At 37.8% G+C, this 24,163-nt stretch overlaps 3 protein-coding genes across 3 annotated transcripts in view; 2 read left to right on the forward strand and 1 right to left on the reverse strand.

Annotated features, from left to right (window-relative positions):
- The window catches only part of ORC3 (origin recognition complex subunit 3), a 72,881-nt gene extending 68,199 nt beyond the window's left edge, over positions 1-4,682 (forward strand). The window contains exon 19 of the mRNA XM_086707390.1: positions 4,436-4,682. Within this exon, the coding sequence (XP_086563516.1) occupies positions 4,436-4,459 (24 nt within the window). The 3' untranslated portion in view covers positions 4,460-4,682. The remainder of the gene's footprint in view (positions 1-4,435) is intronic.
- On the reverse strand, positions 42-19,095 carry AKIRIN2 (akirin 2). Its single transcript, XM_025925183.2, has 5 exons — positions 18,861-19,095; positions 3,102-3,245; positions 1,621-1,770; positions 646-717; positions 42-396 (listed from the first exon to the last, which is right to left on the reverse strand). Exons 1-5 carry the CDS (start codon positions 19,093-19,095, stop codon positions 386-388), a joined length of 612 nt encoding a protein of 203 aa, XP_025780968.1. The 3' UTR covers positions 42-385.
- On the forward strand, positions 19,094-22,373 carry LOC147581073 (uncharacterized). Its single transcript, XM_086707396.1, has 2 exons — positions 19,094-20,236; positions 22,142-22,373. Exon 1 carries the CDS (start codon positions 19,094-19,096, stop codon positions 19,478-19,480), a length of 387 nt encoding a protein of 128 aa, XP_086563522.1. The 3' UTR covers positions 19,481-20,236; positions 22,142-22,373.
- Positions 22,374-24,163: the final 1,790 nt, after the last annotated feature.

Below are 24,163 nucleotides of genomic sequence, written 5' to 3' on the forward strand. Positions count from 1 at the left end.
GCTTGGTTGTAGTGCACAATTAAAATCACACTAACTTCATCTGAAGTGTCATTCTACAGTTTTATTTACACAACCAGTGAAGGGCATGTTCTTAGAATACCAGCTTTAATCCTTTTCAAACATATTAATATAAGAAGCCAAATTGTAATGATACAGCAAATGAGGCCACTGGCATTAATACAGGTAGCAAAGGTCCACATCCAGATGGTACTGACATCAGGGAAATATCCGAAACCAGTTGCTGCCTAAGAGTGGTTGCCACTGACGAAAGCTTGAAATAACCTGTATTCACAGGGGGGTATTGGCATTGCTGCATGTCATAATTAGGACCTCTTGCAACAACTCAACAAGGAACAAGGCAGCCCACAAATGCAGAAAACGTGATTCATGAAACATCTAAAAGGGGAGGAAAAGGAAAATTAGTGCAAAGTCCAGGTCAAAATTCAAAGACATTCCAGATCTTCATCCCCAACATCGTCCTAGGTATTTAAATAACCAACAAGTAAGCCTTAATAAAGTTTTGCCTGTTTCCTCCAGCCTTTTTTGCTCCATGATTTTGTTAAATTCTCTTCTTGAGAATGTAGATAATTGTAATAAATGTCTTAAGAAATTATCTTGTTTTTAGTTCAAAGATGAAATACTTACAACTAGCAGGCTGTTCTCCATATCGTCGCATTATTTGATCATGCGTAAACTTCACAAATGCATCATATTGTTCTATAAATAAAGATACATATAAATTACACGACTTGCAAGATGTACTATTAGAGCCAGATAAACTGAAAAATCCAGTATGTATAGTGAAACAATTCTAAGTTGGCCCTTTGAATCAGACACATGACTTCAGTAATAATAATAATGTTATCAAATGGAAAGAATACAGAGTTTGGTCAGGAAACCTACATTTCAGTCCAAATTAAGTGACTTTTATGTATAGGCTGGGAAGCTTATTTCTTAACCTATTAAAAATAAAGGGCTTGAAATAAAAAGATCTTGCTCTGCTCTGAAAGTTTAGTAAGTGATCTTTGAATGGCAGTTTACTGCAATGAGGGGAAACAGGAAAACAGAAGCTTAACAAAATATATCCCAAAGCATCCACCTGTAACCTAATCAGATGTCACAGAAAAAGATGTCACATAACTAAGCAAATTTTCTTGCCTATATTAGCACCTTGATTTAACAACTTCAAAATAAAAAAGCTTATACTATCAACACCTAGTAAAATCTGTGGCTTAAAAAAATCAGGGAAATCCTGATTAAGTTACCATACACAATAGTGGAAAAGTTATCACGAAAGATGTAGTCTAAAAATCCAAAACCAAAGTCAGGTAAACAGCCGAAATCAAGTTTTCAGCACAGGAAAACCAAAAAAATCTAGTTCCCATTGATACTACTGCTGATCTACATGGCTAACTTAATACTATTTCTTGAGGTCACTAAGGAAGGCCATGAGCTACAGGAAGGTTCACTTCCTTTCCTGAACTGAAATTCTCTGGTTCTTAGAAAATACTGTAACCAGTGGATACACAGGGTAAGTTAATTGACGTGAAGGATACATGGGAAATAATACATTTCTTACAGTTGAGTTTCTGGGAGATCTAAAGTAAGCTCATTGCATACCTGCAAGTTTTGTGTTCAATATTTCTTCATACTCTTCTCGAACTTTCTCTTCACGTTCTTTCAACAAACGTTCACAGATCATCCCAACCTGCCGTAGAGTGAATAAGGGCTGTTCTTTTTTTAATGGCGAGGACGTTGCAGATGAAGTCCCTATGTATAACATGAACAAAAGCACATGATTTAGAGCCATCGTGAAGAGACTGCTGCAAGTATTGAAAATAGCACTCAAATGTTAAATTATTTGGTATATGAAAAGATTTTTAATTCTTATCGGAACTTCACTGATTCCTGGAAAATACTTCTGTTTAAAACACAGGCTTTGACTACTACCCATCTAGGCATTAAAGTGCTGCAAGTATTTTATACACCCTCAAATACACAGATTTCCTATCAGTTGTTTGTCCTGCTCTGTATGTCTGTCTCTAGTACTCCCAATTCCTCGTTTCACTTGCTTTTCTGTAAACTGCATGGTTAGGACCAGTTAACTAATTATCCTCGTTAGAGCTGTGATTGTTAGAGCTGTGTCTATCACAAGATTAAAGTATGCCAGCTTTAATCCGTAACCATGAAGGGCTATCTTTACTTTCAAATTCCTAGTTTTTAGTTGAGGCTGCCACTTAATTGATCTTCTAGGTAAATTGACTAAATGAATGATGATGAACTTGGTTCCTGCTGATTTAAGTCTAGTCTCTACCCTTAACCTCCCCTTACAACATTTCACTCACACACTGGCACTCCACACCCAACTGGCAGGAGCACTGTGGAATTTAGTTTTGAACAATTTTGTTTCCTAATCTATTTTTATTTGACTATTTTATAGACTTTGATTTTTTTTTTTTTTTTTAAAGGAAACTATCCCCCAAGCCCATGGGGCTTGAACTTACAACCCTGAGGTCAGGGGTTGAATGCACTACCTACTGAGCCCCTGAATGTTTTCTTTTATTCTGCCAGGTTTTCTTATCCCTGCTGGTAGGGAAGAGAAGGAAGGCAACTACCATCACAAGAAAAACTATTTTGCTGAGAACTTTACTAAACATTAAGAGCCACCTTCCACCTTTGGGAATCTACCCTGATAGGGTATATGTACATGGAAATTTTTTAAGTACTATAATACCAAATTCAGTCTAATTATCTTCATTAATGGTTAAATTATGGGAAATCCATAAAATGGCAAAGTATTAAACTGTGGCCAAGGTACATCTATACTTAACAGAGAGATACATGGTATGTTATTTATTTATTTTTTCTTAACAAAGGCTACAAATCACATCACTTATGGGAAAGTCCACTTAGGGGATATTATATCAAGGTGGTTGTCTCTGGGTAGTGGGAATCCAGGGAGCAAGTACTTACTTTGTACCATGTTTTAAGAGATCACACATTACTTGTATAAATTTCTTTTTTTAAATCAAAGGCGAGAAAAGACAAGCTTGAGTCACCATACTAAATAACATTTCCTTTCACTTTAAGTTTATTATTACCTGGTGAAGCTGGTCCACTGAGGAGAAATGCATGTGGTTGTGCCTCTGAAGTACAACATGGATCTGTCTGTTGAAAACTAGTTTCTAAATGTCTTCTCTTCTGCATGCGTTTATACTCTTGTTTTATGTTGTACAGAATTTGTTCTAGAGAAGAAAAATGACCAGATAAAAACCATGAAGTTAAAAAAAAAAAAAAAAAAACGCTTGGGTTTTCAACAATTACTTGGTACAACCAATCTACTGAAAATATTCTCTTCAAGTAATATCCAGAAGACTGATGTTCTGGAGGAATTCATTTAAGCATTAATAGGGGCAACTTATTCAGAAACAGCACATACACACCACCTGGAATTTAGCTATTCTACAATACGATTTCTTCTGAGCACCAATTATCAAAAGATAAAAGTTTTTCATTCAATGTAAAGATAAGGGCATCTTATGAACTTTTAGTTCACTTTAGTTTACTCAGACTCTTAAAAATCCCAAATTCAAAGGCCACCTTATTCATCACAACAGAACTATTAAGCAGGCTTTTCCAAGACCATAAATAATTAGAAGTGGGGAGCACTATGTATATACAAGCACACCCCAGTGAGAATTGACAAAATGATAGAATGAAGGAGAAAACTAAAAAAAAAAAAATCCTAAATGGTCATGGCCATTAATATTAAGCTCAACAGAACCTAAGAATATTATAACATTAACAGCAAAAAGTGTTGGGGGTAAAAGCCCATGTAATGTGATTGGTACAGAACAGGTACTCAATAGTAAACCACCATACCAGCGTACCATTATCTTCAACCACAACCACCCAAACAGGTAAAATCCTATCAAGCTTATCCTTTATGCCAGTATGGTTCATTTTATAAAGATTTCTAATTCAAAATAGCCTCTCTAGAAAATATTTCCCTGAGGTTTCCATTTCCCTCAAAACACTTTCTCACAATCATCATAGCTCCTAGATAGATTATCCATGTGAAAAGCCACACCCTAAATTTGTTAATCCCAATCCAAAACAAAATTAAACAAAAGATGGCAATTAGGCATTAAAATGATTTATAAATATATCAGAATGTAACTTTAGCAATCAAGTCTACAATGATGTGTTAATTTAAAAATGAACTGAAAAGTTGATTGAAGGCTAAAGATTTACATGAGAACAATCTTTTTAAAAAAAATTAATACTGGTGGTTTTCTCAGGTATGTATTTAATTCTCCTCTTTCCTGGCGTTATGTTGTTTCTCTAGTAAGAACTTTTAGGGCTTTTGAGAGAGAAGACCCTGAGCGGACATTAATCAGTCGCTTATTTTATTTTTTCTCCTTAAACATTTTAGATTCTGCCACTTTCATTATTTTAACGGGGAAAAAAAAGCTGCAGAAAGACATATCCAGTGAAGAAGATTCCATTTATGTAAATTTTGTGGTGTAAACAAATCTGTTACATATACATGAATGTGCAGCTTAAGTATAGAATCACACATTGGAATGATTTAACTTTAGGACGGCTGTATTAAGAGGTACTTTATCTGTAACATTTTTCAGAATCTTAACATTTGTCTATATTAAACATGGTCATTTTCAGCCCTTTTCCATTTATTTGAAATAGTCTGTAATTTAAAAATGCATTTACCAGTGTGAAATAAAATGGCTATCTACTAAACAGTTAATAAGCACCTTGATAGAAATGGGTTTCCTAAGATTCATAGAGGGGTCCAACAAAACTACTGCAACTTCCTATACCAACCAGGACAAACAGATAGCTTTATTATTATTTTTTTTAATAACAGAACTCTTTAGTAGCAATATTCTAAAAAGTGTTCAAAGTAATGATGTTTTGGTCTCTGATGGACATCAAGCCTCCCTCATTTATCACTTTCTGATCAAAGCTACCACCATTCTGATAAAAAGTGCCATTTAAAGCATCCTAAAGTTTATTCACAACCAAAGATTTCAAATGTACAAGTTACAAGAGTAACTTGTCCACAACATCTTTTGTGTGACTTATTTTTTGATTACCACAACTGTTCTCAAGATCATAGTCTTCCTTTTGCTTCTTCACAAAATCAGAGCACAACTAAGATGTATCAAAATAATAGTAACAAACTCAAATTTGTTCATTAGGCTATATAGATCTAGCCTGGGATTAAGATACAGTAAAACTTCTTAAAATTTAGCTTTGTAAACCTCCATACCATCTAATACTTAAGAAACAGAACAAGCTAAAGAATTTTAAGGTATAATTTACAAAATGAATTCACCAATTTAAATGTACATTTTGATGACTTCTAACATATGCAAATGAAACAAACAGGTCTTGGAACCACCACAATCATAATGAAGAACTTTATCACTCCAAAAAGTTCTCTCACGCTCCTGTTCACCACCTTCACCTTCATTACCACAATATTCATCTACTTTCACTATTTGAAATTTTTTTGCCGTTTTGAAAATTTCATATAAATGGAATCATAGAAAGTGTAGATTTTTGTGTCTGACTTCTCTCACTCAGCAAAATGCTTTTGAGATTCATAAATAATTAAGCCCTTTTTATTAATTAGTACTCCATGGTGTGTATCTGTACACACACACCTTATCCAGTCTCCTTTTAATGGATAGTTAGATTGCTTCCAATTTGGGGCTATTATGACTAAGGCTATTATATTCAAGTACAAGGCTACAGGTGTAAAAATTTTCATTTCTCATGGATAAATAACCTAGAAGAGGAACAGGATGGCCTGATTATATGATAAGTGCATGGCTTTACTTTGTAAGAAGCTGCCAAACCATTTTCCACAATACCATCTTACACTCCCACCAGCAATGTATGAGGGTGTTCCTTTGCCAACATCTTTGCCAACACTTGATACTGGCAGTTAAAGAACTGAAGAAAAAAAGCCTACAGTGCTTTTCTTTATGTCGAATATAATGCAACTGTGTCATCTAAGCCTCACTGTGCTCATAAATGCTCTAATACTGGTAACATGTAATCAACAATGTTATGGCAGTGTTAAATGTTATGGCCAATTTAACTTGACCAAGATCTCAGCTAACTGTAAGCCTCAAACTCATTTACCTCAGTTCAGATAGGCATACAGTTTTAAAGCTGTTAACTCAAGAAATTTACCCAGATTCAATTTCCACAACACATTCTAAGCTCAACCTAGGTACCTGGCCGACTGAAGTTGCTTCCACACCAGTTGGATAAAGGTCTTCCACACATCGATAAAGTTCCTAGGTCTACTTAAACTACTTAAATCTAGCCATCTCTAATCAAACTGGCAAGTGCCATTTTATCCCAAGTTCATGTAACATCTAACATCATGTTGCCAACCCAATTTATGGTACATAAGGAAAAGTGAAATGAAACTTCTAACATTATCAGTTGAACATTCCAATTTTAATGCAGGCTTCATATCTGGCTTATGGAAGCATCGACTGAATTTGCAGCAAATCACCTAGAGCAAAATACACTTATCTTCATAACAAACTACACCACAAAATGGTTATATCCCTTTTCAAAAATCCTAAAAACTACATTACTCTTTTACCACAAAATACTAAGGCTTCCACTGCACTATGTATAAGTGAAAGTCAAAGTATTAGCAAATTCTGTGATTAATGGCATTTTCATTCCCATATCTAGTAAATGACATTAAAATTGCCAGTAAAGGGGCGCCTGGGTGGCGCAGTCGGTTAAGCGTCCGACTTCAGCCAGGTCACGATCTCGCGATCCGGGAGTTCGAGCCCCGCGTCAGGCTCTGGGCTGATGGCTCAGAGCCTGGAGCCTGTTTCCAATTCTGTGTCTCCCTCTCTCTCTGCCCCTCCCCCGTTCATGCTCTGACTCTCTGTCCCAAAAATAAATAAAGGTTGAAAAAAAAAATTAAAAAAAAAAAATTGCCAGTAAAATTCTCCTCCTTAACAGGTGGGAGATTATCAATGATTAATATTCCAAAGGAATATTAAAAAAAAAGAAAACAGAGAACAACTGGATAAATGTTAAAAAGAAAAAGCCTGGCTTGTGGCAACATTAAGCCTGCTCCCAAACTGTTTTATTACTCTTAGTTGCCACTGATTACTTAAGAAAGCCTGGACACAATACAGTCAGCAATATAAACAGAAGAAAGTGGTTGTAGGGATTAAAAAATAAGTTAAAAAGGATAAGAGAAACAGCAACAAGATGGAACGGAGAGCAAAGGGAGGAATATAGAATTAGAAGCAACTACAAATGTCTTTCTAGATAGAGTATAGTCCATAAGATGTCTAAAGATCTGTGACATGTGAAACTTTTGCTCCAGACCTGCATAGACTTGCCATTTTCCTACTGACGTAATTACTAAATCAAACATTAACAGGTCTCATTAAGTTTTAGGTTTAGGTGTATAAGACCTTTTTTGTACCACCTTCCATGCCAGTTTCTCTTTGGAGTATCTTTGAAAAAATAAAGTGAAATTTCATCTAGACAGATAAATAATGGGATTAAAAATAAAACAAATCTTGGGGCGCCTGGGTGGCTCAGTCAGTTAAGCGTCCGACTTCAGCCAGGTCACGATCTCGCGGTCCGGGAGTTAGAGCCCCGCGTCGGGCTCTGGGCTGATGGCTCAGAGCCTGGAGCCTGCTTCCGATTCTGTGTCTCCCTCTCTCTCTGACCCTCCCCCGTTCATGCTCTGTCTCTCTCTGTCTCAAAAATAAATAAACGTTAATAAAAAAAAAATTATAAAAATAAAAATAAAAAAATAAAACAAATCTTGAAAGCTTGTTAGTTTTAGGCAGGAACACAAATTAAGTACAGAAAACCTGCAGTAGCTGATAAGACCTAAAAATAAGGAACTGTTTCCAAATAAAATAACAAACCAAATCTAGAGCACTCAACTACATACTAGACATTGCCATCTCCTTTATAAATTAAAACATACACAATTAAGAGTTGTAATGGAGGTCCATTTTAATAAATAAATTACTTTCCCAGGATATTTGCCCAGAAACTAAAACAGTTCTTATGTTCTCCTTGAAGGAATCTTAAGCTCAATGTTCTTACTCAGACAAGAGCTATCTAACTGAAAAGAATGAGTTGATGCCATTTTTAATTCACTTTAAAATTACTACGTCAAAGGGACACGGAACCAAATTTTAACACAAGATTGTTAAATTATATCTGGAGTTTTAACTTCTATTTCGATTAACATGAATCCTAATAAGCATAATATAGCTGCACACAATTATACAAACATTAGGGTATTATCTACAGTACTTTAAAAGCAACTGGCTAAGATTCTAAGTTTATAATATATATAATATTTTACTGTACAAGAAGCATTCATTTATATCCTACAAGAGGAAGAAAAGGCATAATCACTACAAATCAAATTATGTTATTTCACTGGTACTGTAATAGCCAATGATTACTTATTTGAAGTGACTCAACTTGTTAAAACCCTTCAGGTCTAAGTATAAATTTTACAAATTAACTGCACAATGGGAGTCATTAATGCAAGGAGTCCAACAACGCTCAATCAGCAGGTGGTTCCTCCCTGATATCCAATAAGGTTCATACTTCTCTTATATTACACTAGACTCTAAAGGATATAACTATGTTGTTGTTGGTTAGCTCTTTACAAGTATCTTCCCAGACAGTTTATAATCTAGGAAAACCAAAAAAAAGCAGTAAATAGGAAAGAGAAAGGGGAAGCTGAACCATCCAAAATCCAAAACACATGCTACAAAAACATTTAATGCCATGGCAAAAAGGTCAGCTTCTATTTCAGTTAACTACAGACATGAAAACAAGGGAAGATCTAGAGTGGACTCCTTGAGGAGGACTCTAGGGCACCACGATCAAGTTGAAGAACAAATCCATCTCCTACAACAATTTATTAAAGCACCCACCACACACCCACACACACACACACACACACACACACACACACACACACACACACACACACACACACACACACACACACACACACACACCCACACCAAGCAATAGCTTACCTAGAAACCACAGATTGCAAACTGATGATTCACAAGCTAAACTGAGCCCAAAACATGTCTGGCCTAGATAGTTTATTATTTTTAAAATTTTTTAAATTTAAAAATGTTGAGAGAGAAGGAGCACACATGAGAGCAGGGAAAGGGTCAGAGGGAGGGAGAGAGACAGGGAGAATCCTATGCAGGCTCTATGCTCAGGGCGGAACCTGACAGGGCTTAGCTGGATTCCACCACCCTGTGATCAACAACCTGAGCTGAAATCAAGAGTTGGATGCTCAATCGACTGAGCCACCTAGGCGCCCCTGAATAGTTTCTTTTTAAAAAGTGTGAATTTATGCCCAATATTTAAAGTTCATTACTTTAATTAAAAGTCAGATTTCTGGCTACTGTTAAGTGGAAAACTAAACTATGTGGCAAAATTCACCTTAAGAGTGGTTGCTACCTTTTGGGGCAGAAATTCTCAAGTGCTTCTAAAACTTTAATGGACACACATATCACCTGGGGAGTTTGTTAAAATGTAGACCCTGGGGGCGCCTGGGTGGCGCAGTCGGTTAAGCGTCCGACTTCAGCCAGGTCACGATCTCGCGGTCCGTGAGTTCGAGCCCCGCGTCAGGCTCTGGGCTGATGGCTCGGAGCTTGGAGCCTGTTTCCGATGCTGTATCTCCCTCTCTCTCTGCCCCTCCCCCGTTCATGCTCTGTTTCTCTCTGTCCCAAAAATAAAATAAAAAACGTTGAAAAAAAAAATAATTAAAAAAAAATAAAATGTAGACCCTGAGGGATGGAGCCTGAGATTCTGCACATCTCTTGTGTTTCCAGGTGATTCCACAGATCAGTAGCAAGGCTGGAATTCACAAATTCCCATGAAGTTTTACTTCACTCATTTATATTACTTGCCTGGAACTATGGGCATTTATGTTTCTATCCCCTGCTTGAAATAATAACTCCCCTACTATGGCAGTTAAGAAATAAAGTGGTTAGTTTATTTATTACTGGACATTCTGGAAAATGGAGAGGAGAAGGAAAGCAGTAACAGCAGACTTACTTCAATTACAAAAATATTTAAGGTGATCTAAATTCATTTTGCCACCCTAACTTCCATGGCTTCTGCAATTCAATATTAGACATGCACTTCCCTGGCAGGAAAATATTCTGTAAACCAATTTAAACTTGACTGTAAATCAAATTAAACTTAGACTCATTACATAATGTTTACATATACTGATTCATTTTTCCTAACACCATTCTTAAAATATGAAATTCATGTTATGGGACTGAAGGTGAACAAATGCATTTACTTTTCTATTACACACTGTTTTATTTTTTTTTAATTTTTTTTTCAACGTTTATTTATTTTTGGGATAGAGAGAGACAGAGCATGAACGGGGGAGGGGCAGAGAGAGAGGGAGACACAGAATCGGAAACAGGCTCCAGGCTCTGAGCCATCAGCCCAGGGCCTGACGCGGGGCTCGAACTCCCGGACCGCGAGATCGTGACCTGGCTGAAGTCGGACGCTTAACCGACTGCGCCACCCAGGCGCCCCTATTACACACTGTTTTAAAAAGCAATTAAGACTACCTTTCATACCAGAAGACAGTGACTGGAAGTCCACAGACATCTTTTGTTTATCCCATTTATATTTTGTATAGTAGCTGTGAATATTTAAAAATCAACAGACTTCAACAAAAATCCTGACTTCTTGGGGAATATCTGATAAAAGGTCCAAATTCACCAACACCAGAACAGAGAGGAATGATCTAAACTAAAGATCTAAATTAGAGCTTCATCTGTAAGTGAAAAGTCAAGTCAGGACTATGCATGTGACTGACTGCTTAGGGAGCTATTAGAGAGGACTGCAGCTGAACCTAGAACTAAGGAACTCCTAAGTTTAATAGCTGGATGAAGACAAAAAGAACAGCCAGAAGGGAAGTGTTATCACAGAAGGGAAAAAAATGTTTCAAAAAGAAGTGAGTGGCAGAGCAGTATAAATGCCGTAAGAAGAGTCAAATAAGATGAGGACTGATTACATGCCATGGAAATCACTGTTGACTTGACAAGAACTATTTGAGGTACACACACCTAAGAAGTGAAGAAATAGAAGCAAACAGACTTATTTGAAAGCTCTCTGAATTTGGTTTTGAAGTAAGAAATCTGGATGACTGCTGGAGGAAAATGAGGATGTTTTATTTATTGCTTTATAATGGGAGTCTTGACAATATTTAAAGCCAAAGCAAAGGTCCAGTTGAAAGAGAAAAATAATCCTGAAGATAAGGTTCCTTTGGAGAAGTGGATCCTTCCCCCATTGTGTAAAGTGCCTTAATTATCTCAAACTTCGTTGGTAATACTCAAAGGAAAACAAGACAGCACAACTACTGGTAGTATTGGTACTGGGAAAAATGAAGGAAATGCCATTAGATGGCTTCTATTTTATCTGTGAAGTTGAAGGCAAGGTCATTCACCGAAATGGCAGGACTACTGGACAGTGAATAAAGTCCCATTTGAGGTTGCTCCACTGTAACTATCTCCAGCACTTAGGGACAGGAAATGCTCCTAATCCTCACAACCCACCCTAGGAAGTCAGATATTACTATAATCGTGTGCATTATTTTATAGATGAAGAAAATGTGGCTTTGCTTCAATGTCTTCTGAAAGGTCACACAGCTGGAACAAGTCAGGGCCAAGCCTGACCTCAGGGCTTAAGGTCAACCTCTGCTGCCCTTCCCAGTACTGTATTACTACAATACCTAGCCCGTATTCCACAAGTAACTAAAGTTACAATAAATCACAAGAAGGAAAGCTAATTTTTTTTTTAAAAAATAGGATGTCAGAATAGAGGAATTACTACTATGTATCATGCCCTGAAACCTCAAACTCTGTTGTTAGGAAGATAGTAACCAAACAGTGTATAATTCTCATCTACCCAGAGCTCTGAAACTGGTTATAACAAATATATATGTATATATATATATTATATATATATATATATATATAAATATATATATAATATATACACATAAATAATGTATATAAATAAATATATATAAATACATATAAATCTTCCATATTACATTTAGATATTTATATAAGGGATACTTCTACATCTCTAATCTATAGAGGACAGTCCTCTATATCTAACCAGAATGTTTTACTGATGTTTTATAAGGGAGGAATTATTCTAAATTGGTAGGTCAGCATTGTCATACATACAAGGACTGATTACAGTGCCAGCCTCTGATAGTGCACCATTTCACTTTAAGCCATGGATGGTTGTTAGTGAGCATCAAGTTCCTCTGTTCTGTCACAGCAACCTAAAACTAAGAAGTTTTTCTTCCTGAGAATTACATTTTGGTAACAGAACAAGGCAATGCTCCATAACAATTAAAAGGCAAAGTTCAAGGACAATAATGCATGAAAAAACTGGCTTTCTCTAATCTTTCAAATTCCACTCTACATTCTATTCTTTAATTGCTAGATCAATTCAACAATATACATTTATGTAAATATATGTGTGTGTGTGTGTGTGTGTGTGTGTATAAAGAAATAAAACATGGGGTGCCTGGGTGACTCAGTCGGTTAAGCATCCAACTCTTGATTTCAGCTCAGGTCATGATCTCATGATTTGCGGTTCAAGCCCCATGTTGGGCTCTGCGCTAACAGCATAGAGCCTGAACAGTGTAAAGCCTGCTTGGGATTCTCCCCTCCCACCCCCGCACTCACAAGTGCACACTCTCGAAAATAAAAAATAAAAAATAGTTTAAAAAATATGGTAATACTGAAAGTATAAACATTACAGTGTTTTTATTCAAGTTTAGCTAGCTAATAAAGTACCCACAGTGGTAGCTCTATTCCCTTGAGAGACTCTTTATCTTTGCCTAACCAGCACAGTACCTGGAACTCAAATGAGGTACATAAAAGCTTGAACAAGTGACTTCTGGAGTAAATATTTAGATTTTAACAATGTTGAGAAAAACCAGATACATGAATCGAACCTAGAAACTAAAAATTAAGTCAACCCCCCAAAAATGTATTAATGGGAAGATGACAATTTTACTACAATCAAAATGTTGCAAAGCACTAGTCCATTTCAGGATGCTCTACCTATGACATCTGTAACAAAAACTAATGACTTATAACTTTTAAAGGGAGGATGAAAGCAAGTTATAACCCCCAAGACAAACTATAAGCAGATTATGAGCTGTTTTTCTAATGCTGGAAGGTTAAAAACCACTACCACCACCCAAAAAAAAGTCTACCATCACAAGGAAGATTACACAGTCTGGCATACTGCAAAATTTTAATCGAAAGGCCCAAAATAAATACCAAAACTGACAATGTGACATACAGTTTTAATTTACCTGCAAGGATTCCCTCCCTATTCAATAAAGCTTCATCAGGTGAGAAACTTGTTATAATGTAAATCACTTAATTCCTTTAGAAATAAAAGACCAGAAATTTCGTATTACAAAGTATTTTCTCCTAAAAATGTACAAACTCTAAAAATGTGTTTCTTCAAATGAGATCTCTGAAAATGATAAAATCCTATGTTTATCATCATTGTCCAGAAAAATGAGGGAATACTGAGAAGTATACTTCAAATGCCTCAATAAAAGTATTGTTCAGTCTTAAACTAATTGCTATACTTATTACTACTCATTTGTTTGAGTCACAATCTTTTTTCAAAACATGTTTTAACAATTGTGGCTATATTGTTATAAAACAGTGTAAAAAGAAAAACTGGTACAGAATGAAGGGTAGAACTGAAATTACTTTTTTTTTTTTTTTAACTTAGCATCTCTAAGAACCTTGGGAAATGCCAAGCTGGATTAACTCAACAAATAAATCTGATAAATATCTTAAAACTTTGTGGTAAGACATTAAGAAGGAAGGTATGGCAGATAATACCTTTGGGATTACTTTCAAACTATAACCCACTGTATCCTCTCAAAATCCAGGGGGGGCAATTACTGTTAACAGTCTTTGCTACAAGACTGCTGCTGATAGATCACATTTCCCAGATGTGTTCAGAAAGCTGAGAAACACTGGTAAGCGGAATTCTAGAATCCCAACACTCAGCAATAAAATTAAAGATGACCCTCTTGAACTAATAAATTCATTTGTTCAAGACCTCTTCACCATCTGCAGAGGCCAGACTGGTTCATTTAAGCAAACAAGTATTCCACCCTTCACACTTTTTAGTCTTTTCAAAAGGCAAGTAATTCACTGTGGTTTCACATGTGCTTAGAGAATGATGTGTGAGTCAACAGTACTCGCACAGAGTTAATGCAAAGACTGCAGGGACCACAACTTGCTTGTTAATTAGTTATAGGTACTTAAAAGACCAACACCCCAACACCATTATCTAGTTTCATGAGCACCTATCCAAGAGGTGCTCCAAACCTAATCCATGTTATTATTGTGCATTCCTCTTTTAAGTGGAAAGAGAATCAAAAGTTTATTTTCAAATAGAAAAAATATGCAAAGCAGGGCACTTCCACTTAATCTCTTAATTTACAACCTTTCAAAACAGAACTAATTTTCGGGGCGCCTGGGTAGTTCAGTCGGTTAAGCGCCTGACTCTTGATTTCGGCTCAGGCATGATCTCATGGTTCATGAAGTTCCAGCACCAAGACAGCATGGAGCCTGCTTGGAATGATCTCTCCCTTTCTGTCTGCCCCTCCCCAGCACACGCTCTATCTTTCTCTTTCTCTCTCTCACCTGGGTCCATCAAACACTCAGGAAAAGATCTACCTGAGTACATACACAGTGTCTTTTTTTTCCCTATAAAGCCATTCAAAAACTGAAGAAATTTATTATTCTCCTTTACCTCTCGGATTATGTGTCTGTGCCAATCATGGTAACTGGTAGCATCTATACCTAAAGAAGGGCTAACCTCTCTCCAACCTAGCCATGTTTACCTTATTGTTTCTGTGTTCAAGTTAGGCTTTATTTTTCTATTTAAAGAAAAAAAAGCTCAGTAATGAATACTGCTATGCTCTTGCTTTTAAAGGCCAAAAACTTAACAAGATTCTTAAATGCATAATCCATAGAAATATGAAATAACGGCAGCTGCATACACAGTCCTAAGTAAAATATCAGGTTTAAAATTTGAAGTACAAAGACCATTAAAAACCATCTATTTGCCAAATCCACTGAGAAACTAGAAGCAACTTAACAGCTGTCTAAATAACCACAAAATATTAAAAACACTTCTGGCTCAATACAAATGACATCTGAAGTGAAATGCTGCCTCCTGCAACAGACATCTCATTTGTTTGCCTAGAACCGTTTATACTTCATTTAAACCAGCTGGTGTCTCCGTTTGTAGGCATGCATCAATGTCTACTGAACAATCTAAGTTCCTGTAAACCCTTCCCCATTCACAAGCTGCAATTTCCATTTTTAATGGCAAGTTTCCAGCAAATACAATGAATTCTTACAAAGGAATTTAACTCTTCATCCAACTCAATTCCTAAGACTAGAGCAATGGTAACAAGACCTAAACAATGTGTATAATAAAAGTGTCTAGCAAATTCCCAAATAGTTGACATCCATAGAAGGATCTCTTCACCAAACCATTCATTTCAGTACACAATTATGAAACACAATGTGTTTGATTTGACTGATAGTCACTTGTAATGGTACAGGATATTTCAGTTTTATTAAAATAATTTTGTTCTTGGGAATGTTGTGACAATCTTTGACTAAGAGATAATATTAAAATATTTCAAAAACTAATGAAGATGCACAACACTCTGAAATCTGTTTTCAACTAATTTATCAGGGTGAGAGTATTGATGCAACCAGTAGAGGTCTTCATTTTCCCAGTCGATCCCTCCAGCCCCCTTCCCTATCATTAACTTTTCCCTTTTTCACATCCTGAGCATTATAAACTCCACTGCTAACAGAGCAGGGAGTGGACACACTTCTTCTGTAAAGGATCAGGCAGTAAATACTTGAGCTTTGGGAAAATACAATCTCTTTCACAAATACTAGCTCTGCCGTTGTAGCCTGCAATGGACCATACTTTAAGAAGAAAAAAAAAGCCTGGCTGTGTTCCAGTAAAACTTTTTTTTTTGCCAGCCCTTTCCTTTTTCCTGGCATTAAGCTGCAACAGTTTGAAAAATAAAGATTTAAATAATAGTCATCAAGTCAAACTTTGGAATCACCTTCCTGGGGTGACTAAAATAAACCAGGGTTTAAAACAAGATGTTCAAGTTCCTGAAACTACTAGTAAAGCCACAACATGATTTCAACTACACATCAAAACACACTATATAAGTATCCAGAAAAGAATGATGATAAAACGCTGAATTATATTTATATGCACGCTCTAAAAAAAATTCACTTCAATACTCTAGTTCCAAGTTGTTTAAATTATATTTGAACTCACAGAAATGAAAGGAATATAAAGTTTCCACAGAGTTCCAATCACTCTCAACTTGGTAAGTCACTTTCCATTTCCAACCCTAGCTACTTATTTCAGCTAAGGATATACAGATATTCACTCTTGTAAAGTTTGAGAATCACCAATGTTAAAACAAGAATCTAAAAATTAAGTGCTTGGGAAAATTATTTGCAAGTTTGGGGACATGAAAACTGAGAAACTCTTTGATACCTGCACAACACTGCAGCTCCCATTATGACAACATTACAAAAACCATACAGGAGCCCGCAAAAGGTGGCCATCTAAAAACAAAGCCAAATTAAATTACATGCAGAATGTCATCCAAAATTACAGTAAAAAAAAAGTAGATTTTAGCAATATAACACTTTACCAATTTCAACTGCTTTTCTGAAATCAACCTTTTTTTAAGTTGAAAAGGCTAAATCAACTTTTAGCAGACTCAAAATTATCAATTAGGGTGTGATTTTTAAGAGTTCAGGACATGATCAAACTGCCATCTGTTTGATCAGATGTCAAAAACACCTGGAAGAACAGAAGACAGGCATATTTTGGAAAATATGTATTTGAATCATCGGGCTTAAACAATTTCACTAAATCCAGTAATTTTCTATTATAGTCCATTCAATTGAAATTTGAGATAATGTGGAACCAACTGCATTAACCAATGCAATGAAATGACAGATTTGTAAAGGATCACAATTCTTCCTAAGTTCCCTTTAAAGTGAAGACAAATAAATATAGTTCTGGCCAGTTTACCACATATGCTCAGAACTATTGCAGGACTGAGATACAGTTTAACTCCCAAACCTAACACTGTATTAATTCACCAGCTCCACTGAAATTTATGGCTGGTTAGCCAGGGCTATTTTTAAGTGGCCTTATTTGTTAAGTACAGATTCCTAGGTATCATTTCAATTTTCAATGATACCATTTGATTAAAAAGACAAACTCTAAAAATAATGTTAATCACCAGAAGCTCATTCTTAACACTGATGGTTTCTTTTTTAATGCAAAACCTAACACTAATCAATGAATGCCTTTACATACAAGACTATTTAGGTATAGCTGCTAAATAAATTATCCGAGAATGCCTCTGAAAACTCACTGCAACTCTAAAAGAGTATATCCTTAAGTTAGATCAAATATTTAATAGCAAAAATGGCAGCCTAGGCATTTGAGGAAGGATATTGAAAAACTTGACTTGACCAAAACAATTCAAAATGGAAGTTACCAAATACAGAGGTATATATACTGCCTACAAGTTTTTTAAAAGCCAAGAACAAAACACTTAAAACTATGAAAAGGCTTTGTGTGCAGATATTATTAGCAAAAGCTCAAATATGAAACCTTTGCATGCTATACACTCAAAGAAAACAGATTACACCACCAGTTCACAAAAGCCTATCCTAGGACTGTGCCAGGGGCACACAAGGATTTTTAAAGTACAGAAAAAAAAACTGACTATACACATGCAGTATAAAGCAGCCAAAAGGCATTTCCCCATAGTCACTTTCAGGAAATGTTTCAAGATGAAAAGCAAAAACACTCAAGTCCCTTGAAATCTTGGGTTGATTTTATTATTCTCAAGGCCTAGGCTGTTCTCCCCCACCATACTTTGCTGAGCAGAAATAAAGCACCTCCAACTAGAAGCAACTCCTCAGCCTCAATTTTCAATACAATTCGCTTTTCATTAAAAGTTCAAGTTTCTCAGGATTTAGACGTATAGTACGATCATATTACAGTACTCGGGAAGAGCATTTTCTTTGTTGTTGACCCTGCTAGGGAAACAGGTCTTGACTCAGCCAAAGTGGCGTTCTTGTGGGTGATTAATGACAGGCCTAGATCTCGCCCCAGTGACATCCATCCCCACCCCCCATCCCCTCGGTACTAAAATCAGCCATGTCTGAACTGGAGGAGGGGCTGCCTCCTCGCCTCAAACCACCCAGTCCCACAGTTAATAGCTGCAACCAATCGATTCAGGGAGACAGACATCGAGATTCGGGTGAAATGTGACCCTCTCTCGCCTAAATTTATGAATAATATCGCCCTCTCTGATCATTTCCGCTGGGGCTCTCCAGACTACGGAAACACTCAATTCCAGTCATTCAGCCCAAAGAAAAGATCTTCCTCTTCCCCACAATACCCGGCAAGGAACGGCCTTGCCTCCCCACCTCCCGACTCCCCCACCCCCTTGACATCAGGCCATTTCTATTGTGTCGCCAAGGCTGGAGGACCTAACTAAAAGAAAGGTGTCTACTACTTTGCTAAGAACGAGCACCAGTCCGGCACCCCCACCCCTGGGGCCGCGTTCCGCGTCCCGGGACCCCAGTTCTCTCGCCCACCCCGGCGGCCGCGGAGCCGAGTCCCACCTGTGGTGAGACGGGAAGAGACGTCGCCAAAGGGGGACGGCTCCATTCGGAGATACTTCTGCGGCGAGGCGGCGGCAGCCGAAAAGGAGGCGGCAGCGGTCGCGGCTGCCGACGACGGAGAAGCAGCAGCCGAGGTGGGCGCCGACAATGGCGCACATCGCCTCCGCTTCGGGGACGCCGGGCTCAGCAGCGGGTCGAAATCCAGAGTCCTTTTCAGAGTGGCTCCACACGCCATGGCCGGGGCAGCCGAGGGCCGGGCTCGGGTGGGGTCGGGGAAGGGTGACGGGAGGGGAGGGCGAGGGAAGTGGGGGGAGCGCGGGACTCGAGGAGAGCCTAGCCGACGAGCTCAAGAGCAGAAAGACGAGTGCCGGAGCGCCGGTGAGGAGATAAGAGCCGCGACCGCCGCTGCCTCCGCGGCAGGGGCAGTGGCCCGGCCGGCCCGGGCGAGAGCGGGAGGGGCGGTGGCGGCCGCTCACGACAGCCGCGTCAGGGGGGCTCTTCCGCCTCCTCAGGCGCAGCTCCCCCGGGAGAGGCTCTGGCCGCCCCCGCCGTCCGCTCGAGCTTTGCGCCGCGCCCGAGGCGCTCCTGCGCTGAGACCGGCTCCCTTCAGCAGTCGATAACAGCCCGGTGAGGTATGAGGCTGGAACGCGACTACAAATACGCCCGAGTTAAGTCAGAAGCTTGAGAGCGGCAGTCGATGTGGAGGGATTAGGAGGTGGCGGCAGCGGCAGGAGCTCCAGCAAACACGTCCAGCCGCTTCCCCCTCCACTGTACGACTATTCCACCCGCCGCCGGCCCCAATATGGCGTCAATAACAACGCCGCCGATTCAAATTCTGCGGCCTCAGGGCGCGTGCGCATAGGGGGTGGACACCCCCGCAGGTGCGTTCTAGGAGTTGTAGTTTTTCACTGTGGAAGGGAATAGGCGTGAAAAGCGATTACGGAGGAGTCACGAAAACTACGACTCCCGTCAGTCAAGGCGCGCCATTCTGAGTTCCGGGTTGGAATTTAAATCCCCTACGCAGCCTGAGTGTAAAAGGAACTAAGCAAAAGAGGAAAAAAAGAAAAGACTGTGTGAGAGACTGGGAGAGAGGAAAGCCAACTGGTGCGGAACAGGCTTAAAAGATCTTTATAGTTCAGGACATAGTTGTTCTGATACCATCCCTACAATGATTTAACAAACGGGAAATAGAAAACTTAGCCAACCCAGCTTCCAGACAGATTAATTTCTGTAGTAAGAGTGCCAAAACCAAAACCTGTCATAATGAGAGGCTAGGAAATAATATTATGGAATCTATTTAGGACAGCAAGGGACAACAACAGTAATAGTATCATATTACAGGATCCTTGATTGAACTGGATGCTTTGCCTTCCCAGGTAGCTGCATATATCCATTTATTAAATTCTGCAAAACCAGCTTTACCTGTAAATAAATAGATTTGAAAGACCAAATTGTTTCGCTTTGGATAAAAAGCAAGCGATACCAGAAACTATTATCTGTTGAATATTGTACTAGAACTTGTGAACTGTAAGAAATCAAAAAACCTAATGAAATGTCTAGGAAGTAGATAATGAACCCATTTCATAAGCAAAGAAAACAACTTTTTGTAAAAGTTGTACTGTTATTCAGGTACCTAAAATAAGAATCAAATAGGGCATTCATAATGTAAAAAACTGTCACCAGTCTTTTGCCTAGGGAAGCTATCACCAGTCCAAAAGGAAACAAGTTATTTATGTAAATGCCATATTATCAAATGATCATGGCTATCAAAAACTGGCTTCCAATGCTTATTTATTACTGTCATTTAGTAACTAAAAGCTATTTTGTACCATTTGTCTATTATTACTTACAGCATTTTGACATTAGTTTAATATATTCTTGTTTTATTGAATTGTTCAACACCTTAAAGATTAGCCGTCCTGATCACATTGTGTCAACAACTAAGCTGCACTAATTTTAAGATATACTGCTTGGGAAATATCTTTTGAAAAAGGTCACATTTAATGAAACAACAGCTTAACTCTGACACCGAAAATGTATAGGTAAATTTTTGCTAAATTCTAAATGCCATGAAACATAAAACCTATGATATGATGAAATTAACAGAACACATATTTTATGTAAATAAGTAGAAAAAGGATAGATTAAGCCATGGGAAGAAAATAGCAAAAGCATTTATATTCCTGGTAAATATTTTCTGAAATTAAGATTTTACCTTAAATTATAGACCTTACATTGAAAAGGGACTGTTAGGAGTTAAATCACATCTCTTCAAAATTCATATGTTGAAGTCTTAACCCCAGGTATCTTCCAGTGTGTCCTTATTTGGAAAGAGGGTCATTTCAGATATAACTAATTAAGATGAGGCCACACTGGAGTAGGGCTTGCCCTTAATGCAATATAACAGGTACCCTAATAAAAAGGGGAAATTTGGAAACAGGCAACATGATGTGAACCTGAAGATGCATCTACAAACCAAGGAAAGCCAAAGATGGCCAGGAAATCACCAGAAGCTAGGATAAAGACATGTAACAGATTCTTTCTCACAGTCCAGAGAAGGAACCAACACCACAGATACCTTGACCTCAATTCTAGCCTCCTGAACTGAGATAATACATTTCTGCTGTTTAAGCCATCCAGTCTGTGGTACTTTGTTATGACAGCCCTAGGAGGGCTATAATAGAGGGGGGTTGTGGTTATCATTTGCATTATCACACACTGCCTGGAAAATAAGGAAAGAGTTTTATGGAAAGGTAATATGGGATATCTGGTAAACTTGACATTTTAGTACTAATAGCTGCCCATGAAATCAACACTGCACAGCATATCTGCAAAGGGCTCTCTGTTATTATTAAACCGTGAAAGGCTGGGGCAGCCTCCCCTAATACCAATGACTAAGGAGCCTGTTCAGAAACTAAGAGGAACAAGGGGAAGTCTTTCCTACTCACTTCTGTGTCTTTGCTCAGGCTCTCTGCTCCATACTTTTTGCCTGACTACTTATTCTTTAAGACTCAACCAAGGCATTAACTCCTATAGTAAGTCTCCCCCCCCCAACATTTAAAGGCTGAATTAGTTTTATAGCTTCACAAAGAGACAGATACCCATCTGCAGCTCTTCATCATTACTCTTACCACATTACAATATAACTCTCTGTTCATGAACCTGCTTCTCCTACCACTGTATTAGTTCCTTGCCAATAGCATAGTAACTTGCACACTTCAACAGCTACTTATTGAATGCTTCTATTTTTTTTTTTTTTAATGTTTGCTTCTTTTTGAGAGAGAGGGAGAGAAACGGAGCATGAGCAGAGAGGGGTGGAGAGAGAGACAACAGAATCCAAAGCAGGCTCCAGGCTGCAACCTGTCAGCACAGAACCCAACGTGGGGCTTGAACTCAGGTCAGAAGATCATGACCTGAGCTGAAGTCGGACCTTTAACCTAGTGAGCCACCCAGGTGCACCATTACTGAATGTTTCTTAAATAAACATTTTTTAATCACCCTGTCCTCCCAATAGCCCACATTATCCTTGTCTTTTAAGATAGATATTCACTAAAATAGCAACCCCTTCAGGGCAGAAAAAAAGCTGTTGAAGAAAAAAACAAACTTTTTAAGGCTAAAATTAAAAAGAAAAACAATACATGAAAGCCCATAAGTCTTAACATAGTTTAGAAGTGCATATGTATTTTGTTGATCAAGAGGAAAAGAAAACTATATTTAAAACATTAATAAGTTGAATCAGGTCACATGAATCTAAATATATAGTACAGCTAATGGCTCCAGTGACCTACAGAGACCAAAATTGCTCTTGTTGTGACTAAAAGGCCTATAACAAATTTCAAAGGCTTGAAATTTTTAGGATAGCTTTGTGACAATCTAGAAAGTATTTCCACATTTGTACAATCTCAGAAGCCTCTGAAGAAAAAGTGTTTTACCAAGATGCTGGTCTCTGCTTGGTATTAGACTTTTCTAGCACCTCCCAAAATATTCTCCAGGATCTGATTCTGATGAGTCATTCTTTGACTAAAGCCAGTAAAAGTAGACATAGCTGGATGACATAAAATATCATCATCCTGAGCCTGAAGATCCTTTTTATACCATAAATCATTTTCAAACAATTTTTCTGTTGTTAAAGATAAATGCAAATATGTAAGGTGTGGAGAGGTGTTTGCTGACTCTACATGCTGAGTTTGAGTAATCATATGCTCAGCTTTAGGAATAGCAATTCTAATTTAGGAGTCACTTCGAATCTATATTCAGAACGGGCAGTGCCTACAGCAAAAAAAAAAAAAAAAAGTTTAATCATTGTGTAAATGAGTGCAGTAGTAAAGAATAGACATTGTAATTCCTCCCACATAAGGTTTTGCAGGCTGGCCAGAACCTCTTCTAAGAACCGTATTTGGAATACATATTAGAAAACATATTTTCCATTGTAGATATGATATGGCTAATTTTACTTTGGTTTCATTGTTTTGGATGTGGTCATTATTTTGAGTTGATTGGATAGTCATAGATTAATCAAAACCATATATCTGTGAGTGATTTCAAGAGGTCACCTAGACTAGTCCCCAGCTCCAAGGCATGATTAACTGTAAAATACTCAAGCCAAATAAGTATCTGTTTCACTCTTCCTAGAGATTTTCAGGATCAACATCCAAAATCCTGTGGTTAAAACGCAACTGCAAATTCTCTTATGTTAGCTTTAACCTCTTCTCCATCAGAGGCTCATTTCTAATTGTATAGTGCTCTATGAAGAACAACGCAGTCCAGGAAATAAGCCATGATTCACTCATCCTGAGGGACTTTCAAAGAAACCACAGCATAGTCTTTGGGCAATCAAAATAAGTTTTTATGAAGTCATTATTTTAAAATTTGCATGCTTTTCTCAAGTAGGTACAGTCAATTACCTCTATCCTTACTCAGGAACCATTTACTCTTACTTTATAGAAAAGTCAATCATGTTTGGGATCTTATTTCCCAGCCCAAACCAATTAGAAGAATCAAGTAGAAGAGGGAAAAGGGAATTGAAGATGCTATATAGCGACTACAACAAGCAAGCCAATCATTGTATAGCAAAGAAAGGGACTATAAGAAATAACTACAAAATTAAGAAAGCACAAAAGCCTTGAGCCACTGAAGTGTCAAGACAATTGGTCCAGCTGCACCTGAGGCATCACTGTATTACTAGAGCACCATATAATTACGGGAGGGTTGCCAGATTTAACATATAAAAATATAAGACGCCCAGTTAAATTTGAATTTAAGATAAACAAGGAATGACTTGTCAGTACAAGTACGCCGCAAAT

The sequence above is a fragment of the Puma concolor genome, chromosome B2 (genome assembly GCF_028749965.1).
Source record: "Puma concolor isolate L17-30 chromosome B2, mPumCon1.1.hap2, whole genome shotgun sequence".
NCBI classification, from domain to species: Eukaryota; Metazoa; Chordata; class Mammalia; order Carnivora; family Felidae; genus Puma; species Puma concolor.